Source organism: Mirounga leonina, unplaced genomic scaffold (assembly GCF_011800145.1).
Source record: "Mirounga leonina isolate KUSES-001 unplaced genomic scaffold, KU_Mleo_1.0 Mir_92, whole genome shotgun sequence".
Classification (NCBI taxonomy): domain Eukaryota; kingdom Metazoa; phylum Chordata; class Mammalia; order Carnivora; family Phocidae; genus Mirounga; species Mirounga leonina.
The window spans coordinates 25,664,468-25,685,944 of NW_023270852.1; the positions used below are offsets into that span (position 1 = coordinate 25,664,468).

The 21,477-nt window shown below is 34.6% G+C and overlaps 1 protein-coding gene across 12 annotated transcripts in view; it reads right to left on the reverse strand.

Annotated features, from left to right (window-relative positions):
• Window positions 1-21,477, reverse strand: part of PICALM (phosphatidylinositol binding clathrin assembly protein) — a 110,104-nt gene that overhangs the window by 13,044 nt on the left and 75,583 nt on the right. For 2 of the 12 annotated variants that reach the window (XM_034995291.1, XM_034995294.1), the window contains exons 13-20: window positions 19,579-19,728; window positions 12,332-12,439; window positions 10,579-10,710; window positions 10,456-10,486; window positions 10,185-10,284; window positions 7,797-7,820; window positions 6,134-6,193; window positions 4,648-4,752 (exon numbers count right to left, since the gene is read on the reverse strand). In XM_034995291.1, coding sequence (XP_034851182.1) covers window positions 4,648-4,752; window positions 6,134-6,193; window positions 7,797-7,820; window positions 10,185-10,284; window positions 10,456-10,486; window positions 10,579-10,710; window positions 12,332-12,439; window positions 19,579-19,728 — 710 coding nt within the window. The remainder of the gene's footprint in view (window positions 1-4,647; window positions 4,753-6,133; window positions 6,194-7,796; window positions 7,821-10,184; window positions 10,285-10,455; window positions 10,487-10,578; window positions 10,711-12,331; window positions 12,440-19,578; window positions 19,729-21,477) is intronic. The other 10 variants (XM_034995303.1, XM_034995296.1, XM_034995301.1 and 7 more) reach the window with 7 other exon arrangements.

A 21,477-nucleotide genomic window follows, 5' to 3' on the forward strand; every position in this document is an offset into this window, starting at 1 on the left:
TCCTGCTGGATTATAAACTACATTTACACATTTCAGAATATAACTTCTGTAGATGTCAAGAACATCTTGTGTAGTTTTGGGAAGGACTGAGCCCAGGGTCCTGGGATGGAGCCTGAATCAGGCTCCCTGCTCTGCAGGAAGCCTGCCTCTCCCTCTCCCACTCCCCCTGCTTGTGTTCCCTCTCTCCCTGTGTCTCTGTCAAATAAATAAATAAATAAAATCTTTAAAAAAATAAACAGCATAATTTTTAATTATTAAAAATATTCAATCATGAAATTAAAGGTGTATCTTCATTTCTTAGGTGACTGTCATGTGATATTTTAGCTTACAGTAACTATTAGCTAACAAATTAAACCAATTTTAAATATGGCTATGAATTATTACACAATGGTTATAAGTGAAAAGAGAGATCAATGAAGAACAAGTAAGTTACATAATAGAAAAGGTTAGTTTTCAACCAGATTCACTTGTTTGACAATGTTCTTGTTTGACAATGTTCAAAACTATTACGAGTCAGGCACTGTTCTAGGAACCAGGGACACAGAAGTAAACAAACACATAGAAGCCTGCCTCTACGAGGCTTATAATCCACTCCAGGAGTCTCTTGCAGACTGGATGGATGGATGGATGGATAGATGGATAGACAGACAGGACAAAGAGATGTCAGGTAATATAGTAACTTCTATAAAGAAAAATAATGCAGGATAAGGAAAAGAACTTCAGATCTCAGAAGTACTGGAAAGGGATGAGAGAGGACTAAAGAATAAGTAAAGAATGAGCACTGGGTAAGGTATGTAAGTTGAATCACTATATTGTACACCTGAAACTAATAAAACACTGTATGTTAACTAACTGGAATTAAAATAAAACCTTAAAAAACTAAAAACATTATCAAAGGGAAAAAAAAGAATGAAGAATAAATCTACTTTATGACAGATGAAGGCTTTCTGGCAAAGACAAGCAGCAAAACACTGGATACTTACTGAGAATTGTAAAGGCATGGGAATTGAAGAACCTGAATGTTCTGTTTACTCACTATTACTCTTACAGATATGGAGACTCTGTGAGGTAGCTGTTAAGAAAGAAGGAAAGCTAAGGGGATGGCTTATATGTTCAGTTATATTTAGATTCACTTCCTTAGATTTCTAAATATGGAGATAAGATGCTAAAAATACTGCCCATAGAAGATTATTCCAGTATCTACAGAATGGATTAAATTAGAAAGGCAAGAAACACAGTCTCCCTAGACTGTTGTAAAATAAGCATGAGATAAAGGGTTCCAATCTGGGTGAAGGCTGTAGAAAGCAAGAAGGATGGATCTAATGATAGCAGAGAAACAATTAATGGGGCTTTGTGATGAACAGTTGGAGAACAAAGGGGAAAAGAAATGAAAAGTAACACTAAAAGATTTGAGATCCTGGGGAGCCTAGGTGGCTCAGCTGGTTAAGCATCCAACTCTTGATTTCGGCTTAGGTCATGATCTCAGGGTCATGAGAGTCTCAGCATGGAGTCCTTTTGAAATTCTCTGCCCCTCCCCCTGCTTGTGCTTTCTTTCCCTAAAATAAATAAATACAATCTTTAAAAAAAAAAAAAAAATCTGAGAGTCTGATTTTCAATTGATTGAAACTGACTGAAGCTTTTCTGAGCCAGTTCACTGCCACCTGATTTTCTCTTTTCCTAGTTATCCAGTTGCTTCCTTCATGTGCTTTCTTCAATCTATATTTAGAGTTAAGTACTAACATCAAATTTTATTTCTTAACTTGAAACTTATTACTCTAATGTTCTTTCTCTTCTCTTCTGGCATAATTTCATTAGGAAAAGGTATTTCTGTCACTGTCTCTTTTCATGCCCATGGAAACTCTTGTACTTTTTTGGTGTTTCAGTGAGTTATGTGGATTTTTAGAAGGCAACAGGATATAAAACCTAGAATAAGAGCAGATGCTAGGGGGCCACTACTTTTTATAAAGGCAGATTTTTTACTACAATTTTTTAAACCATGTTTTTTTCTTTTTAAGCAAAATTCATATAAAATGTTTGAGTAAGGTTAAAAGCATTCCTAAAACTACAGAAGATGTTCTTGACATCTACAGAAGTTATATTCTGAAATGTATAAATGTAGTTTATAATCCAGCAGGAAACCCAAAGATTTGCAGAGTGGTTCACTGCTGCCAAAAGGAAGACAGTGTTAGTGTAGTAGGCATATGGGCCCAATCCCATTAGTAGAGAGGCAAAGTGTTACAAATGAGCATTGGACCAGAAACCAGGGATTCCTGGGGATAAGTTGCATTTCAGCAATTTACTTAGTTGAAGAACCTTTCCAAGTCTCAGCTTTCTCTATCTATAAAATGAGATGGTGATAATAGGCCCATCTACCTTAAAAATTATTTTGAGAAGAAGGTGAGATAATAAGTGCTTGGAAAAGTCAGGTTGAGGTATCCAAGCTTAAGGTTATAATGTATTCTGTTTATGAGACAGGAACCTGCAAGACAAGACCCAGACTGGGGATATAAGGTCAGCCGCACATGGGGGAAAAACTTACTGTAGTCAGCAGTTCCTGGTAAATTTATAGCACTGGATTAAGGCTTTTTCTCTTAAATACATTTAAGGTGCTAGTCACTTAGTCTATACAGAAAAAAAAATTTTTTTTTTTAAATAAATGATAGGGGTGCCTGGGTGGCTCAGTTGGTTAAGCATCTGACTCTTTTTTTTTTTTTTTTTTTTTTTTATTCATGAGAGATAAGAGAGAGAGGCAGAGGCAGAGGGAGAAGCAGGCTCCCTGCGGAGCAGGGAGCCCGATGCGGGACTCGATCCCAGGACCCTGGGATCATGACCTGAGCTGAAGGCAGACGCTTAACCGACTGAGCCACCCAGGCGACCCAGCATCCGACTCTTGATTTCGACCCAGGTCATAATCTCAGAGTCATAAAATCAAGCCCCGCGTCAGGCTTCACACTCAGTGGGAAGTCCGCTTCTCTCCCTCTGCCCCTCCCCCCTACTCGCATGTGCTCTAAAATAAATAAATCTTAAAAAAATAAATGATATATATCTGACTTAAAAGTATAAACAACAAAGAAAAAATAAAGGACATGAGGAAGACATACAATCTCAAGAAAACATCTACACCAATAGTTAGGGAAATCATCAACATTTTAAAAGATTATAAAATCTAGTATATTTCTTTAGCAAAGCCAGTATTTAGAACTACTAGTAGTAAAAGACAGAAGACAAAGTAAACTATATACACATCCATAATCCACTTTATAAAACCAAATACATACAAAATAACGGACTTATAAAAAAGTTATGGCTGCATCAATTACTCTCACTCCCATCTATCTTCATTGTAAATACTTTTGACTAAGGAACAGGAAGAAAAGGTTACTTTAACATGAACAAAAAGGGGGAAAAAGGTGGCATCTGGGCAAATGCGTGAATTACAAAGAACATGGATTTTACCCTTTAATCAGAACTAAATTCACTATCCACTTCAAGTTACTGGTACTCCCTGAGATGCCAATTTATGAAATGAGTTAAATACTCAAAAAGACTAAAAAACAAAAGGATTGACTGCCAGTGGTTCATGAGTCTATGAAATACATAGAGACTAGATTCAAACTGGACCAATACAAACTAATATTGGTAGTTTAACACTGTAGGCATTGGCAAGTGTAAATACTACATGTATTCAAGTGGGAAAGGAATAACAAGCCCATTATCAAATGCTCACACCAATGTTTTCAACCAAGTATTAAACACATGAAAGTAACCAATCAGTTGGCATCAGAAGCAGTGTAAGAAAGGAGTACTTTAACAATTGTGCATAATTATTTCTAAGTGTCACACAACAGGAGCAGGGCCACAGACAAAGAATGAGAAGCCATTCCATCACTTCCTGAGTGTCTCATCCACTAGTATGCCACGAGTAACAAAGAACTGCACATATCTTCTAACCATAGTGGGGAAAAGCTTTTTTTTTTTTTTTAAATCCAGATTCCCCTAATGCTAACAGTAATGGGATGAAAAAGTATGAATATTTGGGGTGAAATTTCAGGAACTGGGAGAGGGCCTTAGAAACACTTGAAGAGGAAAGTCTCTCCTTTAAAGAAATTAGGTCAGCATGGCATTTCAAGGTTTTTTTGCCTTCCCACCCCCCAACCCCGCCCCACTAATTTGTTTTTAAATACAATACTCAGTGGCAGGAAGTTATCTAATGAAAAAATAACATTCACAACTTTTTGTAGACTTGCCACGTTTCACAAATATCTCAAGAGCAACACCTTTGTTGTAGCACCATTCAAGCCAAAACACTGGAGCTCTGAGTTCAAGGTTTCTAGCGTTCACAAAGGACAGCAAGCCAGAATCATGAACAGAAAATAGGCTCCTTAACCTCAGAAAAACAATCCTCTGCACTGACCAACTACAAGTTGTCAAGAATTTTCCATTCTAAATGTTTGTAATCTGCTTGTCCGTTCTTTCCAAATAAATCAATATTCTTAAAAGCTCTTTTAGATAATAAAGATAGGAAACAAATAACATCCACCGTCAAGGGGAAAAACATAATTTGTTTAAGTTGTATAAAAGGAATTTTTAGTATTCTATTCTTCTCACATCAGGTACATTAAGAGTTTACATGTGGCACATTAGTACCTGTGCTCCTGATACAGGACCAAAGGGGTTTGGTGGTCTCATGACAGGCTGGGTATATATTAAGGTTGGTTGTGTCATTACAGGTACACTTCCCATTTGAGGAGGCTAAAAAACAGAAAAATATTAATTTAGTTAATGTCGACTAACATCTTCCTTAAGTAGTAAATAAGAAGGATGATAGGAATGGAATGTACTAGTACTTTTACTTTAACCCAAAGGAAAAATTCTTTTAAATACAAATGAGACTGACAGCTATAAATTCTTAAGAGTTTTTTTTAAGTCTTAAATGTGTACACTTCTAAGGTTTGTAAAAAAAAAAAAAAAAAAGAAAAAGAAAAAGCTTAAATTTAAGCAAAATTTAAACCTTTCTACAGTATGGCAGACAAAATAATTTTAACCAATCCAAAATTTTCAAATTTGCAATTTTGAAATTGCAAACATAGGAAAACTTGAAACTGTAAAATGGCTAAGATATTTCAAAGTAAACTATCTTTATCAGTTCTTATGCCATTATGCAAGCGATCCGAAGTGAATACAGTTGATTCTTTGAAGAGGTTTACGCTCTATGGTTCTTTCCTTTTGTTTCATCTATTGTTAGGGAGAACCAAGAAGAGGTTTAAATAAGACACAAAGAGATTAGTTCATTCTTGAGTAATTGAAAATAGAATCTCAACCATTTCTCTGTTTAAATACTACTATTCCATGATATAAAAATAACACAAATAAGTAACCAAACAGAACATACACACCGCTACATTATTTTGGTTAAAATGCCATACTCTAAAATCTTACCTTCCTACAGGTTCCACCTTGCAGTTCAACTCCAAGCTACTTCCTAAGATGTAACTAAAGTAGCAGCACAGTAGCAACCCCACGGGATGTGACGGGATGTGTCCTACCAGGAACAGTTCCTCCCATACATACAGGGGGCTGAAGCCATTCCCTCCATTTCTTATCTAAGTGGGTCTATATATTAAGACAGCTGGGAGAGTAAGGGCAGTGTAGACTGTGGACTGTGGGCAGCTTAAAAGTAAAACAACTATTTCTGCATGGTAGCAATCACTGTCATAGGAAAGTTTCTCTGGCCTGTACTGGACTAAATTTACCCTTACACAATTTGAGAAATGTTAATTCCTCCCTTCCCCTACAGTATTAAGGTTATAAGACTTCAATGGTATTAATGTAAGGTCAAACAAATAAAGGGTTGGAGTTAACACTGATGTTTAAATGAGTTTGTAATGAAGTATAAAATACTTAGCAAAGTTATGAGGGGAAAAATAAGCCAAGTAATACTGTGAACATTCATAAATGTATCTGCTGTATAATGACTATTCTAGAGATATTTATGACACCAATGCTATGATACAAGGTTCTATGTTAGGCACTAAAGGTATGTGTGTCACCAAGTCATATTAAATACGTCAAAAAGTCATGTTAAATATGAATCGATCTATTTTCAAAAAGTTATGTCTGGAAAAATACTTACGATTCCATATCCTATCATGCCTGTGGGTGTAGTAGCAGGATAGGCCATTACAGGGGGTGCCTGACATGGTGGAGAAAAAATAAACAAGGATGTATAACTCATGTCAACTGAATTCAAGGAATCAGTAGCTGCAGTTCCACTAAAAAGAATTGCTAAGACAGCTGTGATTAAATGTGACACTTGTGATCATTAATAACTGTGTCAATTAATGCTCAATGAAAGAATGTCTCGAAATTAGCAGAAAAGCAGAATTATTAGAAAAGAAATACCATTTAAACTTAGATACAACAGTGATCTAAAATTACAATGTGCTTTTTACAGCTTTAAAGATCTTCAAATTAAAAAAAAAAAATACTGAAAATTCTAAAATTTAAAGTCTATCACTATCATAAAAAATGTTTACCCAGGGGCACCTGTGTTGCTCAGGCAGTTAAGTGTCTGCCTTTGGCTCAGGTCATGATCCTAGGGTTCTGGGATGGAGCACAGGTCCAGGCTCCCTGCTCAGTGGGGAGCCTGCTTCTCCCTCCCTCTCCTCCCTGCTCGTGCTCTCTCTCGCCGTCTCCCTCTCAAATAAATAAATAAAATCTTAAAAAAAAAAAAAAAAATGTTTACCCAGAGGAAGTATTAGTGAATGTTTTCCTAGGTAATTCAGTATTTTGAGCAAGGAAAAAAAATTAAAGATCCCAAATCAATTAATAATCTGATCTTCCAAAAAATTATGCTAAGGACCTCAATTCACTTTTTTTCAAAGAACCCCAAAGATTTCAAAACACTACTGAGTATGACTATTTTTATGACGCACACAGTTCTTATACAGAGTACATATACTAGCATTCCTTCTAATTTACTCTGTAAATTATTTAAACTATCTTCTGCAAAGCACCAATTTGGAGGGGCAAGAAATTCTTAAATCTACTTATGCTTTAATTCTTAAAAGAGCCACCTAGCCCTAAGATGTTTCAAGTTCCCCTCCGCCTTCTATCCTACCTCATGCTCCGTAAATACACAATCTGAGCACAAAATCATTTTAGATATATTTGCTGTCTTAACAACATTCCCTGTGTGTGTGTTATCTTATAATGAAAACTGAAACTGAGTACAGGAGAAAGACCAATAACACTGCTGAAACATAAAAAATAACTGAAATTATATGGCAATTTGCACATATGCATGGAGAAGTTAAATGAAGCATAACTAAAGTGAATAGTTAAATGTTTAGTATTTGAGTGAGCATGTAGGACTTATTGGTCTCTCCCTACTTAAAAACCGAGAGCTGCAAGAGCAGTAGACAAACTGCCAAGTACAGCAGAAGCCTGTAAGATTTCATGCAATTGTTATTTTCAACATTACCACAATCAACATTTCCCTTCATTCAGAAATCATCAAGTGCATAGTGGCAGCACAGATACACACACAGACACCCAGCCATCTGGCAGCAAATGGCAGAATATTAAGCAAGAAAAAAAAATCTGTCTTTCCCATGCCACCATCAGAATCAATTCTGCAACACATCCATGAAATCAGTAGATGCTAGAAAGAATTTTTGGCACACTGAAAATCTGAATGTGAAAACAATAATAGCTGGAAGGTTATGAGATTCTGCTACAGCAGTGGTTAATAGCATGCCAATTTATTGCAAAAAGGCTAGTTTTTGGTCACTTACGTATTGTGGAAAATGCATGCCATTCTGTTTTTCCCAGGGAGAACAATTACATAATGCAATAACACTGGATTAGAACAAGTACTTACACAACAGAAAATACACAGAGAGCATTTTAGTTCACATGTACATTCACTAACTACCTAAAATCCCTTGTATTTCCAATATGGAAGAACACCTATACTAAAACACTATCAAGGTTGACAAGGGAAATTTAGTCTCTGGCATAATCCCCTTACATATCTAATAGTTTATTACAAGTATCATAAAACATAAAATCTATCAGTAGTGTCAACACTGCAAAATTTAGTGCATCCCATATAAACAGGGTTGCATCATATGTCTACCATTCAGAAAAAAAGCAAGCAGTAATTAAAAGAATTTGTAGCATTAACATCATCATATATATTAATAAAATACCAATGAATTTTTTAACTTAAAGTTCAAAAACCTTGACAGTGTTTATGGATTAATAAAAAGGTTAGAAGTGTAAAGAAACCTCATAAGCAGCAGTTTATCTAAGTAGTGAATCACATCACCAGCCCTATATGTTAGTCATTAAAAAGAAACTCTATGACATACATACAAATATTTTAACAAAATTCTTAAAAGATGACACACATTGACAGAGTACCATAAATATCATCAACTTACATACAAATTCTAAATGGTTAAACGCCTGTTATATTCTGGTAGTCAATCTTAAGTCAAGTGCTATCTACAAACTCCTAATATTTCATATAGGTTAATACCATTTAATACAAAATAAGAAAATATTCACTGTATTTTCATATCAGCATTTGGATTTGTAACAGTCTTCATGTATTATCAATGTATAATTCACACCTGAGGCTATAAAATCCACTAACCTAACCTCTTGTCATCCCCTGGTCAGTGAGGTATGTGACAGTGCAGAGAAACACTGGATTCAGATCAGAGGGAATGGATTTCAACTAAAATCTGCTTTCTAGATGCTTTATACTTAACAAAAGAAAAACTGCATAACTTTATTCTTGTAACTGGAATGCTATCAATTCAAACTTCCCCAAGAATGCACTGTTAACAGACTCAAGATAGTAAGGGTATGTGTAAAAAACTTAACAAGCTAATTAAATGCAAGGATTTATTATTAGTAATGGCAGTGAACTCTTATCAATGAAGAGTTGTTGCCTTAAAAAGGTGGTTAAATTTACAAAAAAAAAAAAAAGATAAATCTGCTTACTTGCTAAAATTTGTGACCCCCAAAATCAATGTTTGCGGTGCTTTCAAGGTCACTGACAGACATGCATAGAGTGGTGAAAAATTTGTTGCCTAACACCTTCGTTCTCAGCTGAGGTTGAACAAAGTGAGGTTCTACCTTGTTTCAGCTCGGATATAACGATGACCACAGGGGACTGAGAAGGCAGGGAACATGTGCAGTGCACTGCAAGCTGCTCTGGCTGTGGAGCCAGCCTGATAGAGCGAGATTCTCAAGTCTAGCACCTGTTAGTGCAGCAGCTTCAGGTAAGTCAGTCACTTAACACTTATGAACTGGATTTTCTTTTTTGTTAAAAAAAAAAAAAAAAGGCATCTACTAGAACGAGAATTTTTTAGGATTTAAGATAATGAATGTAAGGGGTGTGTGTGTGTGTACACACACACGTATAGTTGATTCTCCTTATTTGCTGCACTTACGTTGTTAAAGCAACCCAACACTAAATCACTGAACCATGAGCCATTACTAGAGGAAATATGTATGTATGTATGTATGTATGTACGTATGTATGTATGTATGAACCTAGCAATGGTTCAGTGTTCAGGGGATTTTAAGAATATAACTACAGCAAGTAAGGAAAATCAACTCTATGAACTATTCAACAATATTAACAAAACCAAGCACGTATAGTTTTTCTTTACCAATGGTGAGATCAGAAAAACACTAAAGGTTTTATCTTCTAGATAAATAAATAATAAATTTGAGATCAGCAGTAGAGGGTAATGATTTAAGAGTTTATGCTCTGAGGTTAGGCTTCCTGGGTTCTAAAAAGCTACCCAATCACTTAAGAACTCTGGGATCCTAGGTGTATTATTAATAACTCTGTGCCTCCATTTCATCTGCACAATGGGGACAGTAATAGTTACTACCACATAAGGTTTATTTGAGGATTACAGAAAACAAAGTCACACATTATTTATTAGAATGATGGCTGGCACAAAGTAATCCTTAAATAAATAATAGCTACTAAAATATACCTGGCAAATATAGTCAATCAGCTTCCTTAAAAAAAAAAAAAAATTACTTATATATCTAAAACTCAATAAACAATCTTCCTACTTACAGCTATCACTTTAAAAACATTTTCATGTTATTCTCCCAAATTAGTCATGTTACTGTGAGCTTTTTCAACTCACCATTGTTGCAGCATTCCAAGCAGTTGTTGGTGCAACCTTTGGTTGCCAGTTAGATCCTCCAGTTAGCTTCTTTTCACCTGGCTGACTCCAATTTACATCACTTTAAATAAACATAAGTGAGAACGTTAAATGTCTGTAATTATAAAGCTTCTTTACTATAGAGTAAACAAAAAGCATTTAAGATGTGACAGCTCTACACATATTTTTGAGATGAAAGCCAAATCAACCTCTAAATGGTACATGGGAGAAATAATACATATAAAACACTCACTTCTTAGTAGTTCCATTTCCAATGCCAAGATCTAGGACAGGAAATAAAGCATTTAAAAACTAGACTCATTTTTATAATACAATTTATTGTAAAGAAGATTAAAAGAATCCAAAGACTACTTACTGCCCACAAGGTTGGCTAAGGATGAATCCAAGTCATCAGATACTAACTTGTTAGGTGGGAGTTTGGCAACAGGAAGACTCTGGTTCTGAGAGGCCACTGTTGGTTTCAGAAGTCCACCTAATTCATCAAAGCCTTAAAGTTACAAACAGATGAAACAGGATTTGTAAGGGACTTTATGGTGCTACAGCTTTCTATAGGAGATCTCTGCCTTTTCTACTTGTTTGCTGGAAAAGTCCTCTACGACACTGAGCATTAATTTATGACTTTAAATGGAAAAGGGAGAAATTCACCGTTTCAGAGTGAACTGATTGAAAAGGCAAATTTGCTTTGGGAGAAATCATGTGTTATTTCATGACAAAAGTATATTAAGGTTAAAGGGGATGAAGAAAGAAACATTCGAGTAAACAATCCTTATTCCAAAGTTGTGAAAGAGAAGGGAATGGAATGTAATTCTCCCCCTCACTGGCAAAATTTTCTGAAGATTCACTTATACCTGAAGAAACAGAGATAAAAAAATACATCTCTGTTCCTTTGAAAAATGTTTCTTCTAAGAATTTATAGACCTCTTTACATTCTTCAGAGTGGAGAATATAAGGTATATGTAAACCACTACATTAGAAGGAAGTGAAAATGAACCATGTGATTATTACTTTTCTTCTGTCTAAAAACAGTTAACCTAAATTATACCTAAGAAATTGCTAATTTTATGCTCCAATTACATTAAACCATCTACTAAACTAGGACACTACTTAGAAATGAAAATAATAAAATCCCTTAAGGTTCTCTACCAAAGTGAGAAGGTAAAGTGAATGCAATCAAACAAACCCACTAAAGGACTCAATAGCATGATCTAGGAATAACAGAGAATTTGAAAAAGAAAGTCACTAAAAATGGTGGTTTACAAAATATGAATAGTGGATCTCTATTTACTTTATCCTTTTTCCCAGAAAGACAAACTCAAAAGGAAAAAGTCAAATGCATCAAAAAATGTAATTATAAACCTGCACAGAAAAAAAAAAAATTCTTAGTCCACACATACTCTGTATAAGCTTACTTTTTGTATAATTATATAGTATAAAATCAAAAATGCCTCAATATGTTTCTTTAAATGACTTGAACTTATTTACTAACCAAAATCAAAGGTCATCCCATGGTAAGAATAGTAAATTTTAAGGAAACTCTTAATCTTTACAAACTTCAAATTAACAAGATATTAAATGAAAACAAATGGAAACCTGGCTCTACAAATTTATATAAGTTCTTTTAAGACAAATGAACAAGCATACTACAGAAAGAATCATCCTTAAAATAACAAAAAGCCCCCACAGCTCTGATATTTAATACATTCTAGCTGTTTAAGTACAGACTGTCTCAACAAGTCAGGTACCAAAGGTTTTATTTTCCTACTTTTCAAAAAAACCAATTTCATTTCAGTAAAGGTAAAAACTGTAATGACTACAAAGCACAACATTCTACACAAAGTCATTAGCAATTTACCAATCTAATCTGAGCAAGATCTCACTGAACTCTGGGAGAAACAAAATCCTCCCAGAGTCAAAACTGCCACTAAAAAAAGGGTAACAGTTAATAATCCCTTCAAGTTTTCATCTAGTGGCTGGGAGAAGAGGAACAACTTCACTGGCTACCTCAATTTAATCTATTTACATATGTTCAAAAGAGTATTACTATCTGTCCTCGCACAGAATCTAAATGAGAACATTATAGTGATATTAATAAGACAATTTTTTCTTACCCCCAGAATCTACAATAACATTGGTAGATTTATTTCCAAACACAGATTCAAAGTCAACATTAAGGCCAGCTGAAGGATGTGGCTGTGCAACTGGAGATGGAGTGAATCCTAAGAAAAACCAAAACGGAAAAAGTTCAATTCTTTCATACTTCTACATTTACAGCTCTTAATAATGATGACAATAGAATGGAAAAAGCAATAAATTCCCTCAATGAGTAACAAGACCAATCCTTTAAGCAAAATGTTTCTTACTACTACTGTATCTTTTTGTGGTGATGACATTTTCCATGACAAAATCATCCTACTGACAAAGAAAACTAACAAAAGAGCAACTGAAGTTGAACTACTAAGTTTGTTTCATTACAAAAGTAAAATCTTTGCTTATCTTTTTACCTTAATTTTGTATACTAATGATTTTTAAAAAACTAAACACATCTAAAATTCCAGGACTTTGCACGGAGCCAAATATATACACAATGTAAATGATCACTTGGTAATGAAGTTAAGTATTCTATGGTACTTTAAAAATTATGAATCTACTTAGATTCTACTTAGATCCAGGAGTCTTCCCCCCGCCCCACCTTCCATTATTTCTCTCACCTTCCTTTCTCCCTTCAATGGTTAATTAAATGCAACATGGTTTAAGTTCATGTGAGAAGTAACAGGATTCTGAAAGTTACAATCCACTAATCCTTAGGATCCCCCTTTAAAAGTAGCATTTTAGATCTAGCATGAGTATTCCATAGGGCACAAATTTTTAAAAATGTTCTTATTCCAGGGGCACCTGGGTAGCTCAGTCGGTTAAGCTGCGGACTCTTGGGTTTCGGCTCAGGTCATGATCTCAGGGTCCTAGGATCAAGCCCAGAGTCCAGGCTCTGCCCTCAGCGGGGAATCTGCTTGGGATTCTCTCTCCCTCTGCTTCTGCCCCTCCTCCTGCTCGTGCACGCATGCGAATGCACTCTCTCAAATAAATAAATAAATCTTTTTAAAAAAGTTTTTATTCCATAATTACTTAATTCTTAAACCACTCTTAAAAACAATGGTCAGGAGCACCTGGATGGATCAGTCAGTTAAGCGTCTGCCTTCAGATCAGGTCATGATCTCAGGGGCGGGCAGTCCGTTTCTCCCTCTCCCTCTGCCCCTCCCCACTGCTCGTGCTCTCTCTCCCCCTCTCTCTCTAGCTCTCTGTCTCTTTCTCAAATAAATAAAATCTTAAAAAAAACAAACCACAATGGTCATACAATGAGAACACAAACACTATCAAAGTACAAAATAATTTAGTATATAAATCTGACCATTCATCAAGAGGTTCCCAGATTTCTAGACTTACCAATTTAACAACATTTTAAAGTGTACAAGCTGTTTAAGAATTACACCACGGGCTCATTGATTCTTCTCATTACTCCTTACAAAAAGAACTGATGTATCTACTCAAGGAAGACAAAAATCTACCGTGCTTAATTATGTGCCCATGCTACTATCACAGTGTAAGAAGTACACATATTGTTCTTTAAATGATTCTGGATACAGTACCTTGGCTGGTCTCCAAAGTTTAGAAAATACACAGAACAATAATTTATAACTTGGATAGCATATCAAATTCCTGTTTTCTCCTGCTATTTTATCCTAGCTTTCTAGAATTTCGTTATTATCAGAGATAAGCCTATCTTTTATAGTAATCCATTTATTACTTTCTGTAAAGAGAGGAGCCATTTCCTGAGGTCTCTAGGGGCATCAATCTGTGCAATTACAAGACTATTACCTAAAAGTATAAAAGGTTTGAGAGGATATAAAGTAATCCAGAGCTAGCACCTCAAATTTAAAACACCTCTGGGTATGCAAAAAGTAAAAAGAAATTTTTAAAAAATTGTAATAGCTGACTGACTCCCAGGGAAGCAAGCAATGTAGTTCAAAGTAACAATGTTTTAAGTAGTAACACATCTTCAAGGTAAGAATTCTGCATTTTCATTTCAATGAACATTATCAACTTAAGGGCCGTTTATCCCAAGTCATTTTTTTGGATACTGTTAGGATTTAATTTTTAAAGGTTACTGAAAACAAAGATTAAAAGCTACTATCACCATTTCAAAAAGAAAATTTATGGACAAAAAAAAAGATGAACAGGCTCTCTGAGTTAAGGTTAACTGTTTAAAATAATCATGACATTGAACTGACTACTCTTTCATTTCACCAAGGCCCAGTGAAAACTCTGCCATTGACCATCACTAACTGATTAACATTTAGAAACCACTGCCTGGCAGAACAAATCTCAGGAGGACAATAATAAATTAACTGAAAGACACAAGATGAACAAGCTTTGGGGACAGAGAGGCATTCCAAACACCTTCCAGAAAAATGTACTGTTTTGTTAAGGGATTTTGGTGGTAGTTTCCATAATAAATTAGATCTCATACTTTTTGTGAAGGTAACTTCTACTATTAAATCCTATTAAACACTATGTAAGAGCTTTATAAACAGTATATTATTTAAACCTCACAATAACCCTATTGTGATAGTCATTATTATCCTCATTTTACAGATGAGGAAACAGAGATATTAAACAATGTTACTCAAGGTCAAAGATTTATTAAGTGGCAAAACCAAGACTTAAACCCCAAATTGTGTGATTCCAGAATCTTTTAGGGGTTTTCAGTTTATCTTAAGTATTTATCCTAAGTATTATATAAACTAGTAGGTAGAAAAAGAAAATTCTATTATTACAGCTATAATAATTAATTATATTTATTCAGCTATTAAAGTTATGTGAAATTCTTGAGCTTCTCACAGCAAATGCTGGGCCAAAAAAGTGAACAACCATGGCAATCTTAAAGTCTAAAAGCAATGAAAAAAGTGTTCAAGGCTGTATCTGATGATTATATAATAATTTAGATAAAAAGTTTACATTCCAAATATAAAATGATTTGCATACACAAGATGGTTTTCAATGGTAGTTTTAATGATAATTTTACATGCCAGGCATAGTGCTAGATTTTATACAGTCATATATGTAAACCTCATGACAATCCCAGAAGTTACTATCATCCCAATTTTCATAGGCTTAGAAAGGTTAAATACTTGTTTCAAGTCACACAGGTAAGGAAGTAGAATTGGAATTCAAACAGGAATTCAAATGCAAATTCACTGGATTCTAAACACACACTTTCTATCAAATGTCCTCATAAATTCCATTTTTAAATACTTTTAATCATGCCCAAGTCTGCTAGTCAAGAACCTCAATTCTTCAGTTGTGTCAGACCTACTTTTTCATGCCAACTGAACTAAGGTAATCAATTCCTATGCACCAAAAAAGAAAAAAAAAAACAAAAACACATCAGCTGAATTTTGGGGTTTCATTACTACTGCAATGGCCTAGAACATGTTTGGAAAGATAGGAATGAGTATCAAAATGGCCATGGCTCTCTGGAAACTGTTCCCTATTTCTTCTGCCTTTGCAGTGCTGAAAAAGTACCCTTGTTTCTAGGAGAATGCCACAACTGCTCAAGTCAAAATTATTTAGTGTTCTATCACTAACATCTATACAAAGAGCTTTAAATTCCATAAGCTTGTAATGTTATAAGCTCATCTGAAAACGTGAACCTTTTGAGTATAGATTAAAGTAGGGAGATGACAAGCATCCATTCACAAAACAATCCTGTGTTTAATCAAGACAAACAAAACTAGGAAAAAAATGATCTGTTCTTCAAAAGTAAGTATTTTTTTCTTACCAAATTAAAAAAAAAACTCATTTTATAACAAAGAACTCCCTCCTGCATAAATAAATTGATAAACTTTAGAGATACCATTACCTACTTCCGAATAAACCAGCTACAGTAGAAGGCTCATGGCACATAAGGGTAGTATTAGGATAAGCTTGAGTGCCACAAAAAGAATCTGACAAGGCATAAATTGGGGGGGAGGGGGGAGAGGAGGAAGGACAGAAAAAAAGGAAAAGAGAAAAATGAGGAGGAACAGTTAAGAGTGGAATGGAGTAATTAAAAAAACAAACCAACAAACAAAACAAAAACAAAAACAGGAGAGTCCAAGCTCTTAGTGTTCTTCAAATTACAACTTACTTAAAAAAGTCAGTCTCCATTATGAATACTCTATTTAAAATATATTAACAAAATTTTAAAAATAACCAACATGTATTTCCTTAGAGAAATAAGCAGCAGTTGGCTTTTTAGTCAATATTAACACATCTTCTGATGTCTTCTTTTACCGATGAGTAAGCAGGCCTGAACAAGGTCACAGACATGGCATTGCCGGGACCACAACCCCACTCTTCCTGACTTATAATTGCTTTAATGAGGACAAGCTATTTCATACGCTGAGGTTCACATCATCAGATCAATGTCCTCCTCTGGAAGGGTTAGAGGGTGTCTCTATGTAGCTGTCCTCTGATTTTTCTGGGTCGTTCTTAATCCTTTAGAGCAGAGGCTGGCAAATTACAGCCAGAGGCCTATTTTTATATGGCCATGTGAGCTAAAAATGGTTTTTACATTTTCAAAGGGTTGTTTTAAAAAAAATGAAAGAAAATAAAAGAAGAATATACAACAGAGATCTTATGTATCCTGCAAAGTCTGAAATATTTACTATCTGGCTCTTTACACAAGAAGTTTGCTGACCACTGTTATAGAGAAGCACAATCCAAAAAACTTTCTAGGATTATAAATCTGCTCTGTGCAATATGGTAGCCACTAGTCACATTGAGCAATAGAAATGTGGCTAGTACAACTAAGGAACTAAAAATTTATTTGTAAATAATTAGAGTTTAAATGACAATAGCTAGTGGCTAATTAGACAACACAGCTCTAGGAATGACATACCTTGGGTCGTTCTTTCCTGCTCTTAATACTCTGAGTAAGAAACTATTGCAATTTTTATTATACAACCCTACTTCTCAGAGCTTTTAATGTGAATTAAAAGGCTTCTTATTATAAAGCCTCTTCTTAGGATAGACAGCAAACTACAGCTGCATGTCTTCGTAAATAAAGTTTTATTGGAACACAGCCAAACGCATATTTATGTATTACCTATGGCTATCTTCATGCTATAATCCCAAAGCTGGTAGCTGCAACGGAGACTATGTGGCTCATGAGCCAAAAATATTTACAATCTGACCCTTTAAGAAAAGGTTTAATGATCCTTGTTCCAGACTAATGCCTAGGTTGACAAGAGTGATTTATATTTTCCCATTCTGTACTCACTTTTACAAAAACGTTTAAGTACTGAACAGTAAGTTTTTGCTAATGACAAAACTTGGCAGATGTGATTTCTTTAAAAAAAGTATACTTTGTACTTTCATTTGTACTATTTACAGGCAAAGAATAACAGAGTTTAGATAAAGATTATTTAAATCTTAGTTTAAATAAATACTAAACAGAGTTTAAATAAAGTTTACACTTCCATAAGGAAAGGGCACTGTAAAGCAAAGCTGCCGGATTCCTGCTTCAAGCTTTTGCTCCTATTAGCTGGGTTGTCTCAGTACATTAACTTTTTTCGGACTCACGTGATCCATCCATAAAAATGGTAGTAATTCTGTTATCAATATGAGAGTTGAGAACTTGACCAAATATTCTCCGGAGGTCCTCACAAGCCTAAAATCACCAATTCTAGGATTTTAATCTTCAAATACACCTACTCACCTTGATGGCCATCAACTTTACTATCTTTCTTTGTTTTTTGGTCTTCCTCTTGCCCCAAACCACAGGCCTTAAACTTAAAAAACATTAGGAAAATGACACTTCTAGTATATTCCTTTTGCTACAGGCTTTCCTTGAAAAGCTTAAAGCTTTATAAAAGCTCTCTCACAATGGTTTTTGTATTTTTACTCTGCTGCTGTTTCAATGTGAAATAGCTAAGGCCTTTAGCATTTAAGGTTACCACCCTCCATTCTGTCCCTCTGGGGTGAATAGAAGATTGACATACTGAAGCACATGCACTGCTCTGACCTAAAAGATGGAAATTATAAGCCCCCAAGTAAAGACATATCATCTCATACCCCAAATTAAAGCAACTGACTTAAAAAGACACAAGAAGCCATACTCACTGAACATACTCTAGTTCATATTCAATAAGTACAAAGAAAATATAAACTTATTAGAAAACCACATTCCAAGGATAACTCGAGTAACCCTTTATTACCAAGCAAACAAGGTACAGCATTTCACAAATTTTCTGAAGAGTAGCAAAATATGAAATTTAGTTTCAACCACTTTTTATTTAATTTGTAATGTGTTACAATGACATGAAGGAATGCCTGCAATTAATTATTACAATTTGGAGCTATGAGACTAGTTATATATAACAACAGCACCTGCCTTGGATCTTTCTCAAATCTCCAACTACTCTTTTCTAGTCACCTCTCTTCCGCCCCCTCAGATGTATCGAACACAATGTTCAGAATGTGGCTACATGATCTATTTAGGGTACACAGATGACTTTCTGAATGCTGCTTTAAACAAAGAGTTAAATTTGCATCACCTTATTCTCTGAACTGAATAAAAGCAGTTTCGCCATCTTTTAAGGGGTGTTCAGCATCTTTTCAGCAGGGTTTAAAAACGTTAATTTCAGGTTAGTGTATACTCAAAAACTTACATTTCCTTGTATAGCTCTGGAGTAAAACTTTACCTTTTTATGGATTTTTATACCACAACCAAAGGCGATTTAGATGAGTTGTTTTTCATTTTCTACTTGTCTTTTATCTCCAGGCTAACAATGAAGTGAAATCCTTAAGAATGGGACAAAGGTTATGTATGGATTTGAGACAATCTAAAATTATACTATTCACAGTTTAAAAAAAATAAAAAAATGAAGATAGCTACTGAGAGTGACAACACCCTCTCTCTCCCAAACACAGAGGGAAAGATATAAGCACGCACATATCAGTAAGTTTAAGAGATGTTACCCTATAACCAACTCTCTGAATTAATAAACAAAATGTGGGGGAAAAAAATGTGGCAAATGATGTTAGACAACTTGCGTATCACACTATAATACGATAGAGAACAAAACACTAAAAGAAAAAAACACAACGTCAAAGGAAATTTTCTTTCCTAAAAACTTGGATTAAATAAAATTAGGGATACTAATTTAAAAATGTCACTACATTATTGCTCTTTATTTTAAAATTTGATATTAAAATCCAAAATAATTACTGCAGTGCCTTAAAAATAATTAATGAATACGTAAAAAATACTTAGGCAGTATAAACATTAATTGGAAAGAAAGGTTAAATGGTACTTTACCAACAAACATTTCATGAGTAGGTGTCCTAGTAGTAAAAGTGGATACATCTGAAGAAATGGGAAGGTGAACATCACCACTACTTTTTGTGAGGAAAGGATTTAAGCTTGGAATGGCATCATCAACAGCATCTACAGTAGCAGAGAAAGGATCTGTGCAGTCCAAGTGCATTACAGCAAAATGAAGAAAGGAAGTAAATTAATTAGTATTGTAATTAGTCAAAAGATGCAAAGTGAAAAGTAGCAGCTATATTATTGTTTATTAATCTTAAGTGCAAAACACCTAATCATCATCAAGATGGAAGAACTACATTTAACATCTTTTAAAATGAATCCTCAGAAGAAAACATTTATGTGTCTAATTAACATCTGTAGCATACTAAGGATAGATCTGCTCTCCAACATCAGGAAGCCAATAGTCAGGTAAAAAAGAGAATAACCAAAATGCATCTACAAAAGAACCACCCACCCTGGACCATGTTCCCCACCCTACGTAGGAATGTATTGGCTTTCATGGCATAGCTATGTTTATTCAAGTAACAGATATAAACAACCAATATGTGTGTGGCACAAGTGAAATTTCAAAAAAACAGAGAATTAGGGGTAAAGGGCTATTTATAACATGTGGGGTTAAGTATTATAAAGGGTTCAGAGGTAGGAAATAAAAAAAATAAAGATGAAGGAAAGGTCTAATGATTTAGAAACAGGAATTTTAGAAAAATTAAGAATAGAGACAAAAGACTGGTGGCCATTTAGCAGACTGGGAACCACTCTGAAGGTCCAGTTAAGAGTTCTAAAGCCAAATCATTAAGGCTTTAATAATGCTAAAGGAATGATAAAAGTACTGTTCCATATTAGGATGGTACCAAAATGTGTATTATTATCAAATCCTACCTCTAAAGTTATTTTAGAATCAGATATTTACTGTACCTATACCTCATTCAAGATAATCATCATTCTAATGATTGAAAACCATTCATCATTAGCAGCAAAAACACTCTTAACCTCCTCGTTCTGTACTTTAAACCAGCAGCCTGTTCTTGTCTACTCTAGTCTGGTTTGTGATGCTCACTTAACAATATAGTATTAAGCATTGTATCTTACTCTAAGACTGTACGATAAAACAATAAGAACACAAAAATAGCCTAAGGACCAGCTCATTCACTACACACACTTTCCCCTGAAGTCAATAAATTCAAAGCAGGGGTTCCACAAACCCTACAACTATTTAAAAAAGGAAAATATCAAGAAAATATTGAGGTCACTGGCTTATACAGAATCTTTTTTAAAAACTTTAATTTTTCTATCACACAGGACCTTTTCAAGGAATTAAGCATTCCTATGGAACATCAACTCACACCCAAAAATAAAGTCTTACAAATGATCAAAATTCACTGATATAGTATTCAAACTAAAATGATCATGTTTAACACCTTTCCCATCTCTCCACTCCTCAATAAATGGAACAGGGAAAAAGAATCCAAAAGTGTTAACTGAGAAATAAGAAGCAGAAAATAGACACAAGAAAAAGATTTTCTGTCCTAAAATAAAACTGTAATGATGACCACTCTAACTCCTTTCTGCGTAAAGGAGATGCATTGTTTAGAGCTGATCAATTTGTTCAAAATACTATTTTAAAATATTGAATAGTGGCATGACGTTTTTAAAGTATGTTATACATGGTTGGACCCAAAACATCTCTAGTTTTTCCATGCAAAAGAAGCCATGAGAGAAGTCATTTGAAAAAACACATTTTTCTATTATAGATCTATTAGTTTATGAGAAAAGACATGTTTGGGAAAAGTCATTAGTGATCTGCTGCTCTGATGAATGATTAAGTTTTACCTAAGTACTTATTATCAATCATTCTCTATTATATGAAACATCCTAGAGAAGATTATG